We start from the raw sequence: 23,164 nt of genomic DNA, 5'->3' as shown, positions 1-23,164 counted from the left end.
CCATGGGGCCTGGTGAAGTACAGTGAGGTACAGCTGTCCTAGCACTGAACTTTGCTTCAGCTTCACTCCAAGAGCTTTGCTTTCTGCAAAGATAATTCTCAGGAAAAAAAATAATATGTTCCATTTGTGCCAAGGCTTTCCCTGTGAGGAGGCCTGTCTGAGAATGATCCCACTGACTGGGGGTGAGGAAACTGCTCCCTGAATTCTGCTGACATTGTCAGATCCTGCTCCCAGCCATTCACTGATCCTCAGAACCCTCACATTGGGACAGCCTCAGGCCAAGGGAAGGCTTGGTCCCTTGAACTCTTCCCATTGTTACAGGCTTCCCAGGCAGCCTGCCCCTCTTCTCCAACTCATGAGGGTTCTCCCTGGTGCTCCTGCTTCTGCTGGGATCCTCCACGAGCCCTACCCTGCCCATTTGTATTCCTAGTTGCTCCTCTCAGCTCAGAGAGCAGCACCCTGGGGAGCCATCCAGAGGCTGAGCTAATGGAATTGGGCATGCTCATCAAATGGGATTTTCCAATTAGACACAGGGAAGGCACGTGACGTGTGAGAGGGCTTTTCTCTATTGAAAAGTAGTTAGAGCAGATGGGCAGAGATCTCCTGTGAGGAAAGCAAAGGCCATGGGGGATTATTCCTTGAGTTGGTGTCCCAGTAGCCCCATTGCAGTGGCCTACAAGGGTCTCCTCTGCCCTCTCTCACTTTAGCCCTTGCAGACCAGCTGTGGGTCTGTGCAGGCTGAAGCACGGAGTGAAAGCACAGAGTGCCTTTATCAGGGTCTGTCAGAATCTGGGAGCTGATTGTTAATATTGTGTAAAACCCAAGGACTCTGGCAGGGCTGTTGGCAGCTGGGCACTGTGAGAAATTGGGCTGCAAGCTCTGGGCCTTGTCAGGGATTTTAGACAATCGCTTCACTTTCTTTGGAGGGTTTCAAAAAATTGTGATCCAGATTGTCACAAAATCTTTGTCTTTTGCATGCTTCAAATTTGAATCTCCTCTTCTAGTATTGATTCAGATTTTATCTAACCAGGAATGAAATTCTTTTCTCTGTAAAAATACTCCAACCACTGCCTGTTCTACTATTCTGATTGCTCCAGTTGATACAAAAAATACTTTCAGAAGGATTCTTTTGTTCTGTGGGCTTTACAGCAGTTTTCCCTCTTGCAATTTCAGGTCATGTGCAGGATGTGTTACTCATTATGGATGTGTACAAGCTGGCCTTAAACTTCAAGCTCTCTCGGCTGGAACAGCTCTGCCTTCAGTATATCGAAGCATCTGTAGATCTGCAGAATGTGCTCATTGTGTGTGAGAATGCTAACAAGCTTCAGCTGGATCAGCTAAAGGTAATCACATTCTGCATACAAAGTAACTGATAAGAAATTGAAAAAAAAATAATTATGTAATTAACATTTGGCAAAAGGTACCAGCTTTTGCAAATTCATCATTCCTTTAATTACAGTTGCTTGAGTATATTTAGCATGTGTTGTCCTACAGTGGCTTGTGATATTATGTAGGCTTTTTCAATACATGCTCAATATTTTTGCATATCTGCTTTGTAGAATGTCAAGGGCAGAGTGACTTTGGCTCTTCATCAGTTCACTCTTGCTGCAGCAAGATGGAACCAGTGCATTTCCTGGTCTTGCTGTGTTATAGATACTGTCACTGCAGATAGGTTCTTTCATTTTCTAGATAGAAAAACTAAACTCCGTTCTCAGGCCTTTGTGCTGAAAAACAAAACGTGCCAGTGATTCTGTGTCTCTGTGGTGGGTGAGAGGTTTTTGGGTGTTGGGTGACAATCAGGGTAGAGTTGACCCCTGGCTGCAGCCCAAGAGGTGCTGGCTGTGCTGATTCCAGAGCAGCGCCCAGAGCCAGCTCTGCTGAACCTGCAGGGAAGCACCTCCTGCCCCCAGAGCCAGAGCAGGACCATGCAGTACGTGCTGATGATGTTCAGCCTGAGCACACCAGTGACCGTGTTGCTGGTGGCTGCAAGCACAGTGGGGCTGCAGAAACCAGTGTGCCCCAGCACCTCCCCAGGCACTGTGTGTGCACTGGATTTGGGAGAGGAACTGCCTCCAGGAGGAAGCAGCAGGGCCAGCAGCACGTGTGTAAATGCTGACACAGCCTTTGGTGCATGGCATCATGGTGCCATCAGCTGCCCAGAAGCTCAAGCATTGGTGGATCTGGTGCCCCCACCTGCCCTGGCTACCTCTGGAGTCACAGAGGCTCTTGCACTCGGCTCCGGTTGGGCAGGATCACCCTGAGCTGGCATCCTGTCTGCTCAGGTGCTCATTAGTCCTCTTGGGTGGCTCCTCTGTAGTAAGCTGTTCTTGCTGGAATCCCAGTCATGATTTAAAATGTTTCACAGGTGAGTCCTGACAGATACCTTTGGATCCCAGGTGAAATAAACTGCCAGAAACAGACAGTAGTAATGATTCTTTGGGTGAACTTGTACCCACCTTATGGTGAGCTGGTGTAGATTGTATTTATTGCTTATAAAAGTGGAATAAGGGGAAGCCTTGGTTCATACTGGGAAGTAAAGTGCCTTTTTTTGTCTCTAGCTGTTTAGCAGTAGGTCTGGTTCATTTGTCACCTTTTCACCACACTGATTTTTGTAAGAAGTTTATTACACGAGAGCCTTCCAGAGCTCTTGAACTGTCGGCTGCGTTTATAGAAAAGGTTCAGGCAAAACACAAGGAATCCTGTAAGCGCTCTGGACCCTTGATGGAGAGTGTCAAGAGTTAAGATCTCTTCACCCTTTTAATTAATTTTTGGTGTCTAATTATGTTAAAAGTTATTATGAGGTAGCAACCAATCTTCATTATCTCCGTGATGTTTTCAGTATCTCCTGAGATTCCTGGTTTAGAAAGCTTTGGAGCAGCTCAGTGGGCAGTTAATCTCTTCCCTGTTAATATTTCTAGTCAAATTTTTCTAGATGCTAGAATTGTCCTGAATTTTCTGTTCAAGGAGGACCCTAAATGGTCATTTAGGAAGGATAAGGATATCACTGTTGGATAGTTCCAGCTGCAGGATCAATGTGGAGGTTCAAAAGAAAAGATGGTTGATGGCATAGGCAACATATAAGATTTATGGGATGCTCTAAGATGACTTCAAACAATAAACCATCAATTTCTTAATTAATATTGGTGTATTTTTAAGGAACATTGCCTGAACTTTGTGGTGAAGGAATCCCATTTTAATCAAGTCATAATGATGAAGGAGTTTGAGCATCTTTCTTCATCCCTCATTGTGGAGATTGTCCGGAGAAAGCAGCAGCCTCCTGTCCGAACCCACTCTGACCAGCCGCTTGACATCGGTAACCTTCCTGCTTTACGGAGCCATTCCATCTGCTGCTTTGGCTTTGCTAATGGCTTGTTTAGCCTGGGGAGGTGTGTGGGAAGTAGCCCTCTGCAGCCCAGCAGTTCCCAGTTGGGATGGCTGCTCAGGCTCTCTCCTGAGAGCACAACAGTTCTTTTCCCAGTGAGGTTCAATCAGAACCGTGTCCCATCAATGTACATGGGATCACGTTCTTGCAGTAAACCATCTTGATCCTGTTCAGAGACACGAGAGAAGGAGCAGAAGGGTATAAAGAATGATCCAAAAAAAAAGGCAGTGGACAGTCACTGTAAGTGTCTGAAGGGTGACAGAGCTGAGCAGGGAAACAACAGCCTGCTTGAAGGTGTTCACCAAGGAGGAGCAGGAGGAAGGAGGAGGATCTTGTGAATGAGGCACTGCTCTGTGTGTCTGTGTGAAAGGAACAGGAGATAGGCAAGAGAAGAGAAAGATGTGATTTACGGTTTTATTAGGAAATTCATCAGGGGCTGATTTCGGACTAGTCTTACTCAACATTTTGACATCCTGACACACAAGGAATGTAATAATGAAATTTTCTAAGGCCACAAAGTTCAGGGGCATTGGCAGTGTTGGTGTGGAGTGCTGTGCAAAAATAATTGGGAACTGAAGAGAAAGAGAAGGAAGCTTGTCCTGGAAGGTCAAGTAGAAAGGCTTTGGCTGGCATTTGTCCCACGGGGTTGAGGTGCCCTGGCTGGGAAGGTGGCACAGCCAGTTCTGTATCCAGAGCTAGAATGGTGTGAGAGACCCAAACATTAAAAACTGAAAGATGAACTTTGAAAATATGAGTGAGTTTGGAGCAGACTTGGATGTGCTCTATTTCTCAGTTGTGTATTTAAAAAGGTTAATTAAAATATTGGATAAAAGAAGCCTTTGTTGCTGATTTCGGAAAGATTTTTCATTAAGACACAAAGTTTTATATTCCTTGTGGTTGGAAATAGTGCAAAGGGAGGGGAAAAATCAGCTTTCATATCTGTAGAGAGCACCTGTCAGTGTGGCCACAGCTGGAGTTTGCTGTCAGTGGCAGAAAGCAGAGCTGACAGGTTTGGTTCTGGGAGGGGCAGTAGGGAATCAGCTGTGGTGGGGAAGGATGGAGCTCATTTTGCTCCAAGATTATGAGGAAGGACTTGACTCAAATTCACAGTGAGAGTCCCAAAGGAAAGAGGGGCTGGAGCTCTGACTTGGCCATGTGTTAGTTGGATAGCACCTGGTCTCCTGGAACTATAATGTCTTTATTTCATTATGTTTAATTTCAGGAACATCTTTAATTCAGGACATGAAGGCTTACCTGGAGGGAGCTGGGACTGAATTCTGTGATATCATCCTGCTCCTAGACGGGCACCCACGGCCAGCCCACAAAGCCATCCTGGCAGCTCGCTCCAGGTGAGCCCTGTACCAAGAGTGTGTGTGAAGGACAGTGCAGGGCTGGGCAGTCCCTGCCCAGCTGGCTTGCTTCAGAAGACAGGGAGGAACTTAAATCTGCATGAAGTGTTAAGATGCAGCTTTGCTCAATGAGTGTAATAAGCCTTTAAGCAGCAGTGATTAAATTTTTTTTTCCATTTGATACCCAGCAGGGAAAGATAGGAGGAAATTAGAACTGCAGAGATTCTGCAGAGGCTGTGTGAGAAGCTGCACTGCAAGACAAAGCATCTGTAAAATCACAGAAAGGGGAAAAGGGTGGAAAACATAAGGTGGTTTCAGTGAAGTGGAAAGCAGCAGATGTCCACTGAGGTCAGAAGGAACCTTCTGACAGTGAACAATTCGTATTTTATCATGGGGAACTTGATTTTCTTTCTCACTTTCTGATATTTAAGACTGGTTATGAATAAACATAACAAAAAATGGTGCATGACAGAGACTACGGTGTTCTCATGCTTTATGCAGAGAAAGGAGTCCACCCTGCTGATGGTGGGACTGTTTTCCCTCCTCAGAGTGTGGATGAAGTGGATTTGTCCTGCACTTGTGTGTTCTGTGGACCTGCACCTTATGTTCCACCAAACATTAAGTGTTTAAAATTTCTATTACAAATACCATCACAATATTTTCCCAGAAAAAGCCCTTACAACATTCAGTATTAGTTACTGTGGTATTTTACCAGAAGCATTTCAAAGCTCTTAAAACAGCCCTGATGATTGGCAGCCTGTAGATACCAAGGAAATTCATAATGCTTTAAGCTCTCTGCTGGGTCTTATGCAAATTAGAGAAAAAAAATCAAAGCACCATGTGTCCTAATTTTCAAGAAACAGACAAATTTCAGGTGGTTCTGATGGTAATTAGGGGGATTATGTTTGGAGTTTTCACTAGCAGACATACATGAAAAAATAAATGAGCGGTGTTTTTGCCCAGGTTGTCACCTGAATTTGTTGCTTTGGAAGCTGCAGTTCTGAATATCAGCCTTTGAACAATACTGGGTTAAACCATCTGTCTGCAGAATGTGTTGTATCAGTTTTATTTCCCTTTCCAGTTACTTTGAAGCCATGTTCCGTTCGTTCATGCCAGAAGATGGGCAAGTGAACATTTCTATAGGTGAAATGGTTCCCAGCAAGCAAGCATTCGAGTCCATGCTTAGATACATCTATTATGGAGAAGTGAACATGCCTCCTGAGGACTCCCTGTATCCTTAGATTCCAAGGAATTGGAGGGTGTGTCTGAGTGCATGCCCAGCAGGTCACCTTCCTTTTGCTTTGGTTGCCTGGCACAGCCTGGGAGGGTGGTTTGTCGAGGGGGCACCAGCAGGTTCTGCACTCCCACTCCTCACAGGGATTTGTTTGCCATCACTGCTCTCACCTTCTCTTTCTGGTTTATTCCTCAATGGAATGAGCAGATACCTCTTTGCAGCACCTTACTATTACGGCTTCTCCAACAACAGGCTCCAGGCCTACTGTAAGCAGAACCTGGAAATGAATGTCACAGTGGAGAACGTGCTCCAGGTAACTGTCCCCAAGCACTTCAGTTAGTCACTTAGAGGAAAAGGGGGCTGGTCAAGTGGGTACCCTCAGTGCCAGATCCCTGAGACTGCCCAGACCCTTCCAGTGGCAGTGGCCCTATGTGATGCCATGTGTGGGAACCCAGCCTTTAGCAGCATTGTTCCTTACCTGATACTGTGTCACTTCTGTTCCTGTGCTGCAGAGTTCAGCAGGTTCTGCTCACCTGGCTCCTCCTGAGCTCTTATCCCCCGTTACAGAACTGTGTTTCTAAAGGTCTTTTTAAGATGACCACGTGCTCAGCACTTAACTGTAAACCCTTTTTGGCAGACATTTGTTCCAGGGCAAATGGTGGTCTGCAGGTGACAGACTTTAGTTTTGTTTTATCAGTGGTGCTGACAGGATCTTGCAGTGGAGTTCAAGCTAACAGAAGATATTTTGTGGTAAGAAAGCCAGTGCTGGCTCCCAGGTAGGCAGCCTGAACCTCTACAGCACAAGCAGAAGCAAGTTCTGCTGATTAGCTCTTGAGGACTCCACACATTTTAAATCCAAGGCTTATTTTTTAATAGTTCAGCAAATATTCAGTTTGTAATGCCAAGTGGAAATGTTCCCTAGCTAAGAGGAGTTACCTGCTCTGGGTCAGGACTGTTTGTGCATCTGAGCTGTGCAGAAAGGAAATCACATTTTTGCTCCTGCTCCAGATTTTAGAGGCAGCTGACAAGACCCAGGCCCTGGACATGAAGAGGCACTGCCTGCACATCATCGTTCACCAGTTCACCAAGGTTGGTTGCATCTTTTCTGTGGCTTTTGAGAGCTGCTGTCCTCTGTCACTGCCCTGGTTAAAGACATGTTCATATAGAAATCAGTTTAACTCTTCCTCATGTGAGACAGCTGAGAGCTGGCTGCATGTTACTGACGTTTGCTGACAGGGCTGCTAGGCACGTTTCTCACACCAAAGTAAATTAAAGACCAGAACAAGCTGGTCTAGAAATGTGAAGCCCTTCCAAGCAGAAGTTACCCAAAATTGCTTCCATTTCCAGTTGTTCCAACTGTTAATTTTGTGCCATGCCCTTGCTGGGTTAGTGTGTGTATAGCAGGATAAGTTTGTTGTATATTGAGGGCACAAATCTCTCCCTCACTAGCAGTTATCAGTGTGCTCCTCATGCTCCCCTTGAAGTATTCTCATACATGTTTTATTATCATGTGCTCTAAAACACATTACCATGTCCTGGCTGGGCTTTCTGGGATTTCCATGTTCAACAGTTGGACTCTATGGTCTTAGAGGTCCTTTCCAATCTTAAAAATTCTATGGTTCTGTTTTGATGGGATTATGCATTCGTGGCAGGAAAGGTCAAGAGCCCGATGTGCTGATACTCCTGTCCTCACTTGAGAGAATAAGGATATTGTCGTTTAATTGTTCCTATGAGATGTGATCCCTCCATGAGAGCTCCCCAGCATGTCATCAGTTCATTGCTCAGCTTATTAGCATTGCTGAAATAGGTAGATAAATCATAGGAATTGGGATTTCTGGATGCTACACACATACTGATAATAATTCCCTAGTTAATATTCAAGTAGCTCGCTCTGCTTTGTATATTTAAACTCACAATCCTCCTGGGGAAGAAGAGCACTGCTATGTCCCATTAGTGTCTGGAGAGGAGACAGGATGGTGTTCAGACTCTTCATTAAATGCCAAAGTTGCTGGAGCATGACGCATTTTACATTCAGAAATAACTGAAATTGCATAAAAAGCATTGAGAGTGGAGCCAGCATCCAGAAATCACTCCCAGAGGAGAGTTCACAGCATGAGGTTGCAGCCCCTGCCTTCATTCATCCTGTCTGTTTTCTCCTGGCCCCATGAGTCCTTTGGAGCTGCCCAGTTCAGTAGGTATGGAGAATGGTCCCACTGGACAGGACAGGACATGTACAGGACATCCCTGGCGTTGGGGTCAGTGCCTTGCAGCCACTGAGGGCTGAAATATCACAGTATCACTCCCCAGTGGAGGCCACAGGAAGACAAAGAGGTGTGATTCTCCCCAGAATGTACGGGGGGAAATGGACATTACAGCACTGGGAGGCAGCAAGGGGAGCTGGAAGGCGTTCCTCAGCTGTGCTTCCTCACCAGGATGTGGGGAAATGTTTTATATTTAAACTGTTGACTGGTGGAACAGTGTTCATCAAAACGTGGCTGGAAGACTGTCAAGCAGATGTGCACGGAGAAATCTCAATTATGCAATGTTTTCCCTTGGCCTGAGAGGCCTCAGTGTGTGATTTTTGGCCTGGGCTGGGTGACTCAGTGTGGCTGGGCACGGACACTGCTCTGCTCCTGGGCCAGCCACGGGCTCTGAGGGGGATTTGTTCTCAGGCACAAGCCCTGTGGGTCACCAGAGCTCAGGCAGGCTGGGTCCCTGGCTGTGGGATCTCCTGTTCTTCCAGTTACTTAACACTGTTCTGGATTTGGACTCTTAAGGAGTTTTCCCCACAGCAGGAGCATTACTGAAGAGCTGTTTCCCAGAGGTTCACTGCTTTGGGCAATGTGTTTTCAGGCTCTTGTGTGTCAGTGTTGTGAAAAAGCCCTAATAAACCTGCTGTTCTGATGTGTTGGCAGTGACACCCTCATCTGTTCTGCAGTCTGTGCCTTGGGTGGGGGCAGGATACCACCGGTGCTGAGGGGGTCTCTGTCCCTCCCAGTCCTGGCAGATCCTTAGGCTGGGGGTATTGCTACAAGCACATCCTGAGCTCTTCCTGAAAGCATCCTCAGCCATTTCCCTGCTAGTCTTCAAAGGTTGCTCAGGACATCTTTATTCTTTATCCCAGTGCACTCCCTAGAGCGAGCTGATAGTGTCCGTTCAGGTGAGGAGGGTGAGTGCTTGGGCACAGTCTGCCTGGAGGCTGCCTGTGCGTTAGTGCCTCTAGGCAGAGGGGTTACTGGCTCCTTACCATGAGGTTGAGGACAAGGACAGAATGTGTAGAGCTCCTTTTTGCAAACAGTTGAGCTTCTGAGTAGTCCAAAAGCATAAATTTTGTTGTAGATTCTCATCTATCTGATGTGATGGAGGTTTTTGTTGGCAAGTGCTCCAGTGACCCGCTTTGACTGCAGGAAGAATGCCAGCAGGACCAGCATGGATACTGAGAAGAGCTTTTCCTCAGGAGCACAGCAGCAAAGGAATCAGGCCCTGAGTCACATTTTCAGTGCAAAACCACAGATCTCAGAGCTCAGGCCGTGCTGGTCAGCACAGCTCTTAGGAGAGTGCTCAGTCAGTGCCTTGTAGCAGTGGGGCTGTCAGTACCAACACAGGGGCAGCTCTGGGGGCAGGTTCCTGCTGCTCCCCACTCCCAGCAGTCTGAATTTGGTTCTAAGCCCCCACTGTAGCCCTGTGGTCTGTTCCCTGCAGCCCAGCCCCACAGCTGGGATCTCGCACCATCTGTGCCCAGCCAGACTTGCTGTGGGGTGCCACGGGTAAAAGGGTAATACATAAGCTGTGATTTGGGTAGGGTTTTAATTTCTTCCTGTTTTTTCTGTTTTGTTTTCCTTGAAGGTCTCCAAGTTGCCAAATCTCCGCTCGCTCAGTCAGCTCCTCCTCCTTGACATCATAGATTCCTTAGCTACCCACATCTCAGACAAGCAGTGTGCAGAGCTGAGCGCAGACATATGACATGCCTTGGGAAACCACCTTCTCATTTGTTCCTGAAAAACACTGGCACTTTAGAGCTGGCTCTGGTTTACTGTTGCGTACGGAGTAGCTCAGTGTCTGCACGCTACAGCAGCCCTGGAGGAGCAGGGACAGCTGAGGATTTGCTGGATTTGTACCTTTGTGCAGCGTTTGAACTTTGTTACATTTGTTACCCAACTGTAGACTGGAAATCATTGCAGGCGTGAATTAATTCCACATGGTTTGGGGAGTTACTAAGTTAATAATCAAGCCCATTATTACTTTCATACTGTAAAATCAAGCGGTCATGAGTAAGAGTCACTAACCCTTTGAAACACAGTATTTAAAGAATACTATTTAAAAAGCTTCAGCTGACCCAGCCTGAGGGCTGTAAGGGGAAGTCAGAACGAAACTGGGAACAAGAGCACGTGGTGTTCACAGGGAGACTGGCCCTTGGACCAGAATGTAGTGACTTTTCAGAGATTCCATGGTGTGGATTAACAAATAAGCCCCTGTGCAGCTGCCTGGATTGGTGGGCTGCAAGAATCCAGACCTGTGCTCTGCAGCAGGTCAGACTGAAAGATTACAGCAGTCCTCTCTGACTGTCAAATCCATTAATCCTGTCTCGCTAAGCCTTTCTAAATCTATTTATTAATAAAGAATTAACATCTTCTCTTGGCATTTCATGATTGACTTGGATTTCATTCTGGAAAAAAAAAATTAAGCAAAAAATGTTCTGTGCTTGATGAAGGTCACATTGTTAAAAATAAGTGTGTTACATCTTGTTACTAATTTTATATTGAAGTGTCTCTGTGAGCCCTTGCCTTTGCAGGAAGGTGAATGAAGGCAGAATGCCATTTCCAGCCCGTGCAGGAGCAGCTGCTGTTCCCTCCCCTTGCAGCCCCCAGCTCTGTGCTGGATGCTTCCCACCTCTCCTCACAGCTGGATGGTGTTGGTAAAGTGGTGGAACTGTCCCAGCCCTGCCCAGAGCCCTTGGGGCTGCCCTGGGAGGGACTGACAAGCTGGGAATCAAAACCTTGTCCTGCTCCAGCTGCAGGGGCTGCTTTCTGTTTGTCTGAAGCTGGAGTGGTGCAGGATCCCTGTCAAGACATGCAGCTCCCAGCCCTCACTCCCACCCGTGCAGCCATGATTTTCATTCAGGGAGGTGTTCCTGGAGCAGCAGTTGTGAGCTCCCTGTCAGCATCCCTGAGCTTGCACACCTGCCCGTGCCAAGAGGACTGCAGTCTGGGCAGTGGGGAATGCACCGTGGATTTAATCCAAGGGAACTGCTCTAGGGACCACACTGTCTGTCTCCCTGGTGGCCTGCTCAGGTGAGTCAGACCAGAGGTGACAGGTGCTTCTGAGAGCCAAGGGCACCTTTTAAACCAGAGGGATTGTTTCCAGATGCCTCATAGATAGTGGTGTCTCTTACCAGAGGGCATGATAATTGTACTGACAGGCTCTGTGTTCCCTGGGAAACCAGGCTGGCAGCTGGAGAAGGGTTCTACACTGCAACTTGTAACAACACTATAGTTCACTTCCAGTAATGCTGATCCACTAGAGGACACCCACTGCCCGGGGAAGCCTCATTCTCTCAGGCTGAACATGCCATAATCAGCCCTCTGTAAATCCTGAGCCCACTTGTGAGGACACGTGCAACCTCCACACCCTCTGAGCAGCGCAGTGCCCTGGCTCTGGGGACTGTGGGCTCAGTCACAGCTGTAGGGACCACAGTGCTGGGTCAGAGATTTACTGTGAACACTTGCAGCCCATGGAGGTTGGCCTCTGGGCTGCTGTTGTGCAAGTGCCAGGACCGTGCACCTCTCTGAGAGCACACCCCGAGTTTCCTAGGAGATCGCAGGATAGGGGCCACAAAACCAGACTGTGGGGTACACATGAGCTTCCCAGGGCACTTAGGTGCTCTTGTTATCACCACCTTGCTATCATTATGGCCAGCAGGCTCTCAGGTTACTTGTGTTCCTGCAGCCTTGGGCAGTTCTGTACTGGCATACACAGTCATATCCCTGCATTTGATAAGGAATAAAGAACATTGTGGCTGTCTGGCTTTGTCTTCAGTTCCTACAGTCTCTGCCACATGCAGGCCCCGCTGGCTCTTTAAAGCCCTTGGGACTGCTGGTAGGAGAGCAGGAGCACCCCTTTCCTCCAACCCAATGTGAGCCTCAGCATGGTGGCAAAAAGCAAGGTAGAGAAGCAATCCCCAACTCCTCTGGAGCCTCAGGGCACTGGAGCCAGGAGGTCCCAGCTTTGCCACACTGCCCCAGCACCCCATGTCCCCACTGTCCCACCTGTGGCAGCAAGGAGCAGTGTGGATCAGGGCCAGGAGCTGCTGCAGCCCTGCAGGCACTAAGGCCAAGCCCATCCCTCCAGTGCCAGCACCAGGAGAAGCCAGCAGCACCCCAAGTGCCCAGAGCAGGGCTGACAATGGGGCAGGGAGTCACTCTAAGGTGGCCCGTGGCTCACTGGGAACAGGAAGAACACTGAGAAAAAAATCACCCATTTTAATAAGGAAACGTAAGAGGGAGGCACTGAGGTCCTGCCAGCAGAACACCGGCGGAGGAGGCAGAGCCCAGACTGCCTCAGGCCTCAGCCGCTGCCAAGCCCAGGATCTTCTTGACGTAGTTCTGCACGTTGACGTGGAGCTGCGGGGCCGTAGCAGAGAAGGTCTCCATGGCCAGGGCCCGCGTGGCCTCGGAGCCGCCCCACATGGCGCGGTACAGGGGCAGCGTGTACTTCTGCTTGCCCTGCGGAGACAGCGCGGTGACAGCCCCGGCTCCGCCCGGGCCCGGCGGTGACGCCCCCGTTCCCCCGCCCCCGGCATCGCCCTGCTCCTGGCGAGGCACCGAGCACATGGCAGAGGGGACGCGGCGGGGAATGGTGCCGTGGGCAGCCCTTGGCGCCGCAGCAGCTGGAGAGGGGAGTGCACCTGAGCCTCGGAGAAGGAGCAGACCCTGAGAAGCTCAGGAAGTTCAACAAGGCCAAGTGCAGGGTCCTGCACCTCGGTCAGGATAGGAGGGATGGAGGGATGGAGAGCAGCCCTTCAGAGAAGACTTGGGTGACAAATTGGGTGTGACCTGGCCATGTGCTCTCCCAGCCTGGAAAACCAACTGTGTCCTAGGCTCATCCCCAGCAGCAGGTGAGGGGGAAATTCTGCTCTCTCATAAGACCCCAGCACTGGAGAACTGCATCCAGCTCTGGAGTCTCCAGCACAAGACACACATGGACACAGTAGGTCCAGAGGAGTCCATGGAGCTGCTCCAGGGCTGGAGCCCCTCTGCCAGATCTGGGGCCAGGCTGGAAGAGCTGGGGGTGTTCACCTGGAGAAGAGAAGGCTCCAGGGAGACCTTAGAGCACCTTCCAGTGCCAAGAGAGCTGAAGAGGGACTTTGGAGTGACAGGACAAGGGGAAATGGCTTCCCACTGCCAGAGGGCAGGGTTAGATGGGATAATGGGAAGAAATTCTTCCCTGTGAGGGTGGTGAGACCTCAGCACAGCCCTGGAAGTGTCCAAGGCCAGGTTGGATGGGGCTTGGAGCAACCTGGTCTAGTGGAAGATGTCCAAGGCCATGGTGCAGGGTGGAATAAGATAAGCTTTAAGGTCCCTTCCAACCCAAACCATCCTGTGGGAGTATCAAAAGCAAGAGCCAACCCCCGTCTCTCTGGCACTGAAAGCCTTGTGCCCTGTGCCCATTTCTCCCCACTGGCATGCTGCTGGGCACTGCCACCAGTGCCCAGGGACAAACCTGGCTGTGCAGGAAGTCCTTGACTTTGCTGTACTCAGCCTCCAGGTTGTTTTTGAGGACAATCTGGCACCAGCGCAGTCGCAGCTCAGCATTCTGGGCCTTGGAGATCTTGGGGTACATCTTGCTCAGCCTCTTCACATTTCCTGTGAGAGGGGAGTGGTCACCATCCCCCACGGGGCTCTGACCCAGCTCCCAGCCCCTGCTCCCAGGGAACCTTGTCAGTCCATCCCAGCTGTGCTGCAAATTCTCTGGGATCCTCCCAGCCTCGGGTCAGCCCTGGCCCCTGCCCCAGTGACCCCCCCCACCCACAGCTCTGGAGCACCCCAGGCACTTGCTGGCTCTGGGCAGGACGGTGGCCTTGTTGGGCCTCCCAGGCTGGGCAGCCATGCAGGGCCATGTGCTGGTGGCTTGGGGTGCCAGCACAAAGTGGGGGGAGTTTCCTCAGCAAAGAGGGCAAGGAGAGTTGCGGTGACATGGAGACACAAGAGCCCAGCAGAGCCAGCCTGGGGACAGCAGGACTGCACATGTCCCCATAAATCCAGGGACGTGCTTCCCCTGGCTCTCCATCCTCCACCACACCAACCGAGGCTTCCCTGGAACCAGGACCCACAGAGCAGTTGGAGAGGGGCTGACGGCCACACACCTGAGCGTCCCCCTGCTGTGCCCGCACATCCTCGGCCAGCTGGCTGGACTCGGGCACATCACCCTGTGTCTCCTCTGGGCACCAGAGCCCCGGGCGTGCCCTGGCACTCACCTTCAGGCAGGGGGGATTTCTGCAGGACCTGATCCAGGAAATAGACCAGCTGGTACGTCCTCCAGCCCATGATGTCCACGGCTTCGATCGCCTCCATGTTCAAGCTGTCAGCTGCCCAGAGCTCTGCCAGCTCCTCCGCCGGCCTCATCAGCTGCTGCCCCGGTGACAGGTCAGGCAGGTAGGGCGGCCAGCCCGGTGTGTTCAGCCAGCGGTCAAATTCAAACCCTGCAGCGAGGCAGGATGGAGAGCTGGGAACAGAGCCCTGAGCCCCACACCAGATGCTGCTCCCCAGACTGCCCCCCACCTTCTCCCAGTGTCACCACACCTGCCCAAGGATGGTGACCACGACAAACTAATGGGGTGAGGCCATCAGAAACATGGGCTCGGGGTGTGCTTGTGGGTATCAGCCCCAGCACCACCAGCGGGATGAGCTCCAGCATGTAAAGCTCCTGCCAAGCCTGGATCTCCAGCAAGGCTGGGCCAAGCCCAGAGTGCTGGCTGGGCCTGATCCCAGTGCTCACCAGACTCACCAGGCTGAGTCACAGACACCCCATGAAACAGCACCCAAGTGCAGAGCAGGGACTAGGTTTGAATGGAAAGAATCAGGCTGAGCTGGCACATGCCCAAGCCTGGGCCTGAACCCAGTTGGCCAGTGCCACCCGTGCCTGCTCCAACAGAGCCAGGCTGACAGCAACAGCATCTCCAGTAAAACACACAAACCACCGTGCAAAGGCTCCAGGGGACATGGGCTGCTCTGACACTTGCAGGGGTGGGGCTGAGAAGTGGCAGTCCCTATTCCTGGCCAGGACTACGCTGTGCTGACCTGGGATGGAGTCCACGCCTTTCTCCTTCAGCTCTGGGAAATACTCCAGGAAGAACCCGAGGGTGTCGTCTGCAGTGATGCTCTGGAACTTGAACCGGTTCACGTAGGCCTGTGGGGACAGATGGGGCTGATGCCAGACACTCTCACCCCAGCAGTGCTGCCCAGTCCTCTGTGTGCTCCATCTCATGGGGGAACCCATTCCAGCCCCTGTTCCCTCCAGGGGCTCCCTGCCCCCTGCATCCCCAGGGATACCCCTCAACATTCTCAGCACCTGCTGCAAGCACGAGGCTAGGCTCTGCCTTCATCTTATCCCCCTATTCCCATTCCCATTTCCCTCCTCTTCTTCCTCTCCCCAGCCACCCTCTCAGCCTGTCCTTCCCAGGGTCCTGCTGTGCCCTGGCCTCCTGCCGTGGCATTTTGACTTTGCAGCTCAGACCCACCTGGAGGAAGGCATCAAACTTGCTCTGGTTGCCCACAAGATGGGCCAGGTAGCTAACGAAGCAGTACCCCTTCTCATAGGGTGTTTCATTGTATGTGTCATCTGGATTGACACCTAGAAAAGGGCAAAACCGTCAGAAATCCTCTGCCCAGCTGCAAAACAACACAGCCCTCACATGCACCAAGATTTCCCCCGTCAGTGCTGGGCACAGCCTATCCTCCCACTCCTGCAGCCGTTGTTTCTCCCAGGTCCCATCACCCGTGCTGGTGTTATTGCCAGCCACGGAACAGCCCGGCCCCCCCAGCCCACCTGTCCCTGTCCCGCTCCCCCGGAGCCCAGGGACACCCAGGGACACAGACCTGGCTCGATCACCACCCGCAGCTTGTTGAGGGGATGGTCCTCCCCCGTGGCGTCCATGTGCTGGCGCAGGAGGGCCCTTCCCGTGGCAGCCTCCAGGCAGGTGTAGGGCAAACCTGGGCAGAGACAAGCGGAGGCATTCGGAGAGCCCAGCCAGACCCCTGTACACCGCGGGCACAGCGGGCGCTGCGACGGGAGAGGAAGACCATCAGTGCACGAGCTGGGAGAGCAGCAAACCCATACACGTGGAGCTGGGATGGCAGAGCTGCAGGGAGGCATGGGGCAACCCAGCCCCAGGCAGCGAGAGATTTTTCGAGCCACTTAAATTCATGTGGATACAGCAAATTGTGCTGGGGAACACAAGCTTCTGGACAGGACTGTGTGTACAGGGGGGAGCTCGGGACAGCTGGTATCAGCTCCACATGGGAGCTGCAGGAGGATGAGGAAGGTGAGGCAAGGACACAGTGCCCACATTCCTAGCAGGGGTTGCAGGGAACTGTCCATCTCAGAGCAAAGGCTACCAGAAATCACAGACTGGCTTGGGCTGGAAGGGACATTAAAGATCATCTTGTTCCACCCTCTGCCATGGGCAGGGACACCTTCCACTAGACCAGGTGGCTCCAAGCCCATTCTAACCAGGCCTTGGACACTTCCAGGGATGGGGCAGCCAAAGCTTCTCTGAGCCACCTGTGGAGGCCAGTGCCTCCCCAAACTCCCAATATCTAATCTAAACCTACTCTTTTTCAGTTTACTGAACCCCACAGGGCCTTGCAGCTGCTGCCCTTCACCTCTTCTGAGATGCAGTGCAGGCTCCATCCCCACTGGCACTCAGAGGGATGCACTGAGCTGTGGGACAGACCCCAGGCCCACACGGGGCTCAGCACCCGCAGCCAGGCACGGCACGCACCGTAGACCTCGGTGGAGATGCGCCTCTGGGCGTACATGGTGAAGCCCTCGTTCAGCCAGAACTCGCCCCACGTGGCGTTGGTGACCAAGTTGCCAAACCAGCTGTGAGAGATCTCGTGGATGATGACGTCCACCAGGGAGCGGTCCCCGGCCAGCAGGCACGGTGTGACGAAGGTGAGGCAGGGGTTCTCCATGCCGCCGAAGGGGAAGGAGGGCGGCATGAACAGGATGTCGTACCTGCCAGGGAAGGCTGGGCTCAGACCCCACTCCTCCTGAAGACAGGGCCGGGCACAGAAAGAAACTCTCTCCCTGTCCCTGAGGAACCAGATCCTTCAGGAACCTTCCAGCCATACCTGCCCCAAACATAAGGTCCAAAGAGTTTCTCTCCAACCACCAGGAATTCCTCAATCACCCCATCATACTCCTTCTTGGCAGCCTCGATCAGGCAGGGCTCGGCCCAGACGCGGCTCCTGGCCAAGTGCAGAGAACAGGAAGTTTAACCATTAGGGAACTTTCACCTTGTTGCTTCATCAGACAGAAATTGCACAGGTTTATTCCAAAGAAAAATAAAACCCTGCTGATAAAGGCATCTAAAGAGGCCAATAGAGCAAATTGCTGTGATTTCTTTCCTTGTCTGAATGTCAAAGGGCTTTTATATGGCTGCAGTGGCAGCCAAGAAATCAAGAAAGCACCAGCCTGTGAGGAGATGTAGGATCCTCCATGCACTCCATGGGGACCCACTGCCCTCATTCATGTGCAGGGTGGCATGAGCAGAGCCAGGGACTCTCCTGAAGGTGAGGGGACACAGCATCAAGGCTCCTTCTCACGCTCCAGTTTGAGAAGGACCCTCATCCCATGAGCCCACAATCTGGTGACACAGACAAAGACTGCCTGTGCCATGTTTATGGCCATTGTCTCTGCTCTCCAGAGCCCCGTGGAGCAGGGAGAAGCAGAAAGTGGCTGCCACAGGAGCTTCACTGTGCAGCTCCCAAGCTCTGGAGCCCTCCTGAGCCCCTTACCTTGGGCCAACATCAGCAGACACGATGTCCCCAACAACCAGAGCGATCAGATAGGAGGGGATTGGCTGGGACATCTTGAATACAAAGGTGTTATCCTTCTGCTTCTCCCAGCTTGTGGCACTCATCACAGCTGTGAAGCCCTCGGGGACCTGGCCATGTGGACAGAGCTGCCCATTAGATCCACAGCACACACAGTGGCAGGCCAGCTAAGCCAGCTGGGACACCACAGTGTCTGATGGCAAACGTGTCCCAGCCTGAAGGTGCTGGGGCCCTGCGGGCTTTGGGGAGCAGAGCAGGAACACCCCGAGCTCCCACTGGGGATCCCAGCTGCATCCCTGCAATGCAAGAGTACCTGGAGCTGCCCCAGGTGCCCCTGGAGCTACCAGGAGATAAGGAAATGCTGGAGCTGCAGGTGTGAGAGGGCAGAGGCTGCAGATCCCTCAGCTGCTGACTCCCCTCCCAATTCTTGCACAACAACTCATTTTTCCTGTTCCCAAGCCAGTGTAGAACCAATGGCAAATCCACAGCCTGGGCTGAGCCCAGGGAGACTGATCCAGTGTCCCCTAGCCCAAGTAGGGGGTGAACCCCATGGTGCACAGGGAATACAGAGCTCACACCAGAGCTCAGCAACAGCCCCATCCCACGCCCACCCCGCGGCACCAGAGGGGCTCTGCCCTGGGAGAGCAAAATAATCAATCCTGGCATCACCAGCTGATGCCACCACATGCCGTTGGCACTGGATGGTGCCACACCATTAAGCATTCCCCTTGCCCACAGCAGGATGGCATGCCGTGGCAGCCCCATGCCAGTGTCACCACACGCTCACACGCAGACAAGGGGGAAATCTGGATTTAGTGCCATCTTTGGAATCTGGATTTAGTACCAGCAGCTGCTCCTTCCTGGAAGTCTGGCAGCCCCAGAACTGCCACCAGGACCCGGCATGGCCCAGCAGCACGACCTTCCTCCAGCTGTTTTCCCCCAAACTCAGCTTCTCCTGTTACAAATGCCAGGAGCTCTGGGCAGGACAGCCAGGCTGGCACATGCACCCACTCCTGGCACTCCAGCACTGTAACTGGGGAGAGGCAGGAGCACCCTGGGCTGCTTGTCTTCATCCAAAAGAGCATCTAAGAGAAAACCAGCCCAAGTACAGGTGAGTGATTTCTCAGCTGGGGCCTGACGAGGAGGGTTTGAAGCAGCGTCCCTGCTGTGATGCCCCAGTGCTTTGGCACATTCCCTGCAAGGGATCCAACAGCTCAGAGCAGTTTAAGCTGGAAGGGACATTAAAGATCATCTTGTCTCACCCCCTGCCATGGGCAGGGACACCTTCCATAGACCAAGTTGCTCCAAGCCCCATCCAACCAACCTGGTCTTGAACACTTCCAGGGATCCAGGGGCAGCCAGAGCTGCCCTGGGTACCCCCTGCCAGGGCCTTACCATCTTCACAGCCAAGAATTCCTTCCCAATACCCCATCTAACCCTGCCCTCTGGCAGTGGGAAGCCATTCCCCCTTGTTCTGGCACTTACATCCTTGTCCCAAGTCCCTCTCCAGCTCTCCTGAAGCCCCTTTAGACACTGAAAGGGGCTCTTGGGTCTCCTCAGAGCCTTCTCTTCTGCGGGTGAACAGCCTGGCTGGCAGGAGGCTGAAATCCCAGCTCTCCCAGCCTGGCTCCCCAGCAGAGGTGCTCCAGCCCTTGGATCATCTCCATGGCCTCCTTTGGACTTGCTTCCCCAGCAAACTTTGCACTCATGGAGGGTTTTGCTGCTGGGTGTCAGGGAATGGCCGGGGCAGCTCCTGGGGCTCCGCTTACCTTCACGGTGGCTGAATAGGTGAACTTGACTGAGGGGGTGTCGAAGCAGGGGAAGAAGGACCTGTTGAGGACAGCCTGGCCCTGGGTGTACATGTAGGGCTTCTGCTTCCCCGCCGTCTGCTCAGGGGACAGCCAGCACACCTGGGGAGGGATCAAGACCCCAGTGAGGGGTGGCTCAACCACACCTGCTCCTTGTGGAAGGAGCTGAGAAGGGGCTCCTCATCCAGGGGCGCTTTGCCCACTCCAGGCCTGTTGTCCCCTGGACCACCCCCCAGCTCCCCCCGGGTCTGGCGGCCCCCAGTCCATATCCAGTGTCCTCCCGGTCCTTGTGGGCCTGGGTGTCCCACCGGGCTCGGCGTCCCTTCCATCACCCGGTCACCTGTCGGGCTCGGTATCTCCTCGCCCCACCGTGCTCATCCCGGGCGCGGCGTTCCCCAGCGTCCCCCCACATTCCCCCCGGGCCCGGTGTCCCCCGGTGTCCCAGCGCTCACCCCGGGTCCCTCGCCCGCTTCGTAGTCGATGAGGAGGGTGAGCAGCTGCCCGGCACGGGGGGCCTGGGGCAGGGCGATGTGCAGGGCGCTGCCATAGCTGGCGAAGGGCCGGCTCTCCACGGGCAGCGCCTGCCCGGCCCCGTCCCCGGGCCCGCCCGGCGGCGGCAGGAGCGCGGCGCGGCTCACGGCCAGCGCGGGGTGCGCGTCCAGCCGCAGCTCCGCGCCGTCCCGCTCGCAGCGCAGCTCCAGCCGCGCCCGCCCGAGGAGCCGCCCCGCGCCCGCGGCCGCGAAGGACACGCGCAGGTCCAGGTGCAGGTGCCGCAGCGACCACGGGCCCGCGCTGCTGGCCGAGGCCGCGTCCCGCACCGGGGCCCTGTCCCGCACCGCGGCCCTGTCCCGCACCGCGGCCCTGTCCCGCACCGCCGCCTCCGCCGGGGCCGCCATCGCCGCGCCGGGGCCGGGCCGGGGGCGGGGCCGCCCGGCGCGCGCGGGGGCGGGGCCAGGGGTGGGCACGGGGCGGGGCCGGGGGCGGGGAACGGAGGGGCGGGGAAGAGGAGGGGGGAGACGGAGGAGACCCATGGGGAGCTCCCTCGGGTGCCACGGGGGGACACAAAGGGGACCCATGGGGAGCTCCCTCGGGTGCCACGGGGGGAGACGGAGGAGACCCATGGGGAGCTCCCTCGGGTGCCACGGGGGGAGACAAAGGGGACCCATGGGGAGCTCCCTCGGGTGCCACGGGGGGAGACGGAGGAGACCCATGGGGAGCTCCCTCGGGTGCCACGGGGGGAGACAAAGGGGACCCATGGGGAGCTCCCTCGGGTGCCACGGGGGGACACAAAGGGGACCCATGGGGAGCTCCCTCGGGTGCCACGGGGGGAGACAAAGGGGACCCATGGGGAGCTCCCTCGGGTGCCACGGGTGGGGGACGGAGGGGACCCATGGGGAGTTCCCTCGAGGTTCCACGGGTGGGGGATGGAGGGAAATCTGTGGGTGGGATCCATCGGGGATCCACGCGCGGGGAATGGAGGGACATGTATAGGGTGGGATCCGTGGGTGAGGGATCCATGAAGGGGGATGGGGGGGACATGGGGTGAGAGCCATGTTACAGGGATGTAGGGGGGTCTGTGAGGGACCTATGGGGGTTCCAGACAGAATTCAGGAGAAGGGGGGAATCTATGGGTTGGGCAGAATCAAGAGATGTCTGGGGGAAATTAGGATGAGAGGAATTCTTTGGGGCAAGGTATCTAGGAGGATCTATGGGTGGGGATCCATGGGGGGGCTGGGGGGGGCAGCAAAATTCGGAGGTTGGGAATCCATGGATCAAGGGAATTCATGGCGCGGCACCCCTGGGGGGTCTATAGAGATCCAAAATTGGATCCTTTGCAGGGTTCATGTCGGGCTCCACGGAGAGAGAATGGGAAGGGGGGACCCAGCACGGGGGTCTGTGGGAAGATCCAGGGGTGCTCGAGGAAGGATATAGATACAGATCCGTGGGAAGATCAAATGCAGGCGGATGTGTCCAGGGGTCGGGGATCCATGTGGGATCCGGGGAAATATAGGGGGATCCAGGGGGGGTCAAAGTCCCTGAGGAGGAGATCCAGAGCCAGGGGTCAGATGGGGCAAGATCCAGCAAGGGAATCAGGGAGGAACAGAGGGAAAATCCATGGCGGGGGATCCGGGGAAGAGGGGGCGGGTAAAGATGGGGCCGGGATCCTTAAGAAGTTCGCCGGGGGGGTCCATGGGGGATCTGGAGGGGTGCTTGGGGGGGACAATGTCAGGATCCATGGAGAGGGGATGATCGAGGGATGACCCACTGCGGGGGCTCGTGGGGACATCGACATCCGGGGAGAGTCGAGGAGGGATACCGAGAGGGATCCGTGGGGAATCCACGGCAGCCATGTGAGATCCATGAGATATCCGAGGAGGGGATGTTCCGAGGGCGTCTGGGGGAGGTCCATGGGGTTTCCCCGGCTCAGGCTCTGCTGCCGGTTCCAGGCGCCGCGTCTCGGCAGCCGAGCTGCACCGGGGGCAGCGGGGACCGGGCGGGACCGCCCTTGGGGACCGAGCGGGTCGGGGGCAGCCCCGCACCTGCCTCTCCGGGCCGGGGCTGGGGGGACGGGGACCGGGGGCCGGGCACCCCGGGCGGCCGGAGCGGCGGGGCCGGGCCCGGGCCTGCGCGACTCCTCCCCCGGCCGCCGGCCCGGCCCGCGCGGGTCCCCGGCCGCGCTGTCACTCCGCCACCGGCGGCAGCTCCGGGCGCTGCTGGCGGGGCCGCCGGGACGGCGCGCAGCGAGCGGTGAGCGGGGCACCGGGATCGGGACGTGGGGCACTTCCCCGAGGGAGCGGGGAGGCTCGGGAGACACGCCGGTGGGAGCGGGGGCGATGGGACATCCTGCGTGGCCCTGGAAGGCAGGGACACCCCGGTGGAGACTGGCTCTGGTGAGGAACACCCCGACAGGGACTGGCGGTGACGTTCGGGGACACACCAGCTGGGTCATCCTGCGGGGATCGGCGTTTACAGAGGGGACGGCGGGTGGTGATGGGGGACACCCCACCGGGGACTGGCTGGCCACGGTGAGGGCGGCAGATGATGGGGAACACCCTGTTGAGGACCGAGGTGTTGGGGTCAAGCTGCGGGGAACAGCGGTGACACGAGGGATGCTGGCAGGGTCCGGGGAGCGCAGGCAGCGGCTGTAGGGGCTGGCACAGCCTGACAATCGGGGCAGCCCCCGCGTCCCCTCTCCCGTGCCCCACGATGTCCCCACCTCTCCGTAGAGACCCTGTTTCAGCAGTGGCAGCTGCAGCGTGACCGGGCTGGCAAATTCCCGTGTCTCAGTGCCTTCGGAGTCCCCTGGACACCCCCAATTCCGGTCCTCGGCAGAG

At 54.7% G+C, this 23,164-nt stretch overlaps 3 protein-coding genes across 4 annotated transcripts in view; 2 read left to right on the top strand and 1 right to left on the bottom strand.

Annotated features, from left to right (window-relative positions):
* LZTR1 (leucine zipper like transcription regulator 1) overlaps positions 1–10,606 on the top strand; it is a 36,008-nt gene extending 25,402 nt beyond the window's left edge. For both annotated transcript variants that reach the window (XM_038162423.1, XM_038162422.1), the window contains 7 exons: positions 1,174–1,343; positions 3,157–3,313; positions 4,605–4,731; positions 5,813–5,962; positions 6,173–6,278; positions 6,974–7,054; positions 9,812–10,606. In XM_038162423.1, coding sequence (XP_038018351.1) covers positions 1,174–1,343; positions 3,157–3,313; positions 4,605–4,731; positions 5,813–5,962; positions 6,173–6,278; positions 6,974–7,054; positions 9,812–9,928 — 908 coding nt within the window. In that variant the 3' untranslated portion in view covers positions 9,929–10,606. The remainder of the gene's footprint in view (positions 1–1,173; positions 1,344–3,156; positions 3,314–4,604; positions 4,732–5,812; positions 5,963–6,172; positions 6,279–6,973; positions 7,055–9,811) is intronic.
* Positions 10,607–12,424: 1,818 nt separating this feature from the next.
* On the bottom strand, positions 12,425–20,416 carry LOC119711826 (arginyl aminopeptidase). The gene is made up of 11 exons (XM_038162424.1): positions 20,282–20,416; positions 19,791–19,931; positions 17,983–18,131; positions 17,317–17,433; positions 16,965–17,200; positions 16,060–16,173; positions 15,702–15,814; positions 15,262–15,370; positions 14,439–14,663; positions 13,685–13,827; positions 12,425–12,687 (listed from the first exon to the last, which is right to left on the bottom strand). The coding sequence occupies exons 2-11, from the start codon at positions 19,881–19,883 to the stop codon at positions 12,523–12,525; spliced, it is 1,464 nt and encodes a 487-aa protein (XP_038018352.1). The 5' UTR covers positions 19,884–19,931; positions 20,282–20,416; the 3' UTR covers positions 12,425–12,522.
* A 2,066-nt stretch (positions 20,417–22,482) lies between these two features.
* Positions 22,483–23,164, top strand: part of NAV1 (neuron navigator 1) — a 74,141-nt gene continuing 73,459 nt past the window's right edge. The window contains exon 1 of the mRNA XM_038162437.1: positions 22,483–22,577. The gene's annotated coding sequence lies outside the window, so the exon portion shown is untranslated. The remainder of the gene's footprint in view (positions 22,578–23,164) is intronic.

The sequence above is a fragment of the Motacilla alba genome, chromosome 26 (assembly GCF_015832195.1).
Source record: "Motacilla alba alba isolate MOTALB_02 chromosome 26, Motacilla_alba_V1.0_pri, whole genome shotgun sequence".
Lineage (NCBI taxonomy): Eukaryota > Metazoa > Chordata > Aves > Passeriformes > Motacillidae > Motacilla > Motacilla alba.
The sequence above is the reverse complement of the archived record's forward strand: the minus strand, read 5'-3'. Positions and strand labels throughout refer to the sequence as shown.

Excerpts from the sequence above, each read along its gene's own strand:
- LOC119711826 (XM_038162424.1), bottom strand. The coding sequence starts at position 19,883 with ATGTACACCCAGGGCCAGGCTGTCCTCAACAGGTCCTTCTTCCCCTGC. Across the intron at positions 17,434-17,982 it reads TCTGCTGATGTTGGCCCAAG|GAGCCGCGTCTGGGCCGAGC; the intron begins GTAAGGGGCTCA and ends GCACTTGGCCAG. Across the intron at positions 14,664-15,261 it reads AGGCGTGGACTCCATCCCAG|GGTTTGAATTTGACCGCTGG; the intron begins GTCAGCACAGCG and ends GCCTCGCTGCAG.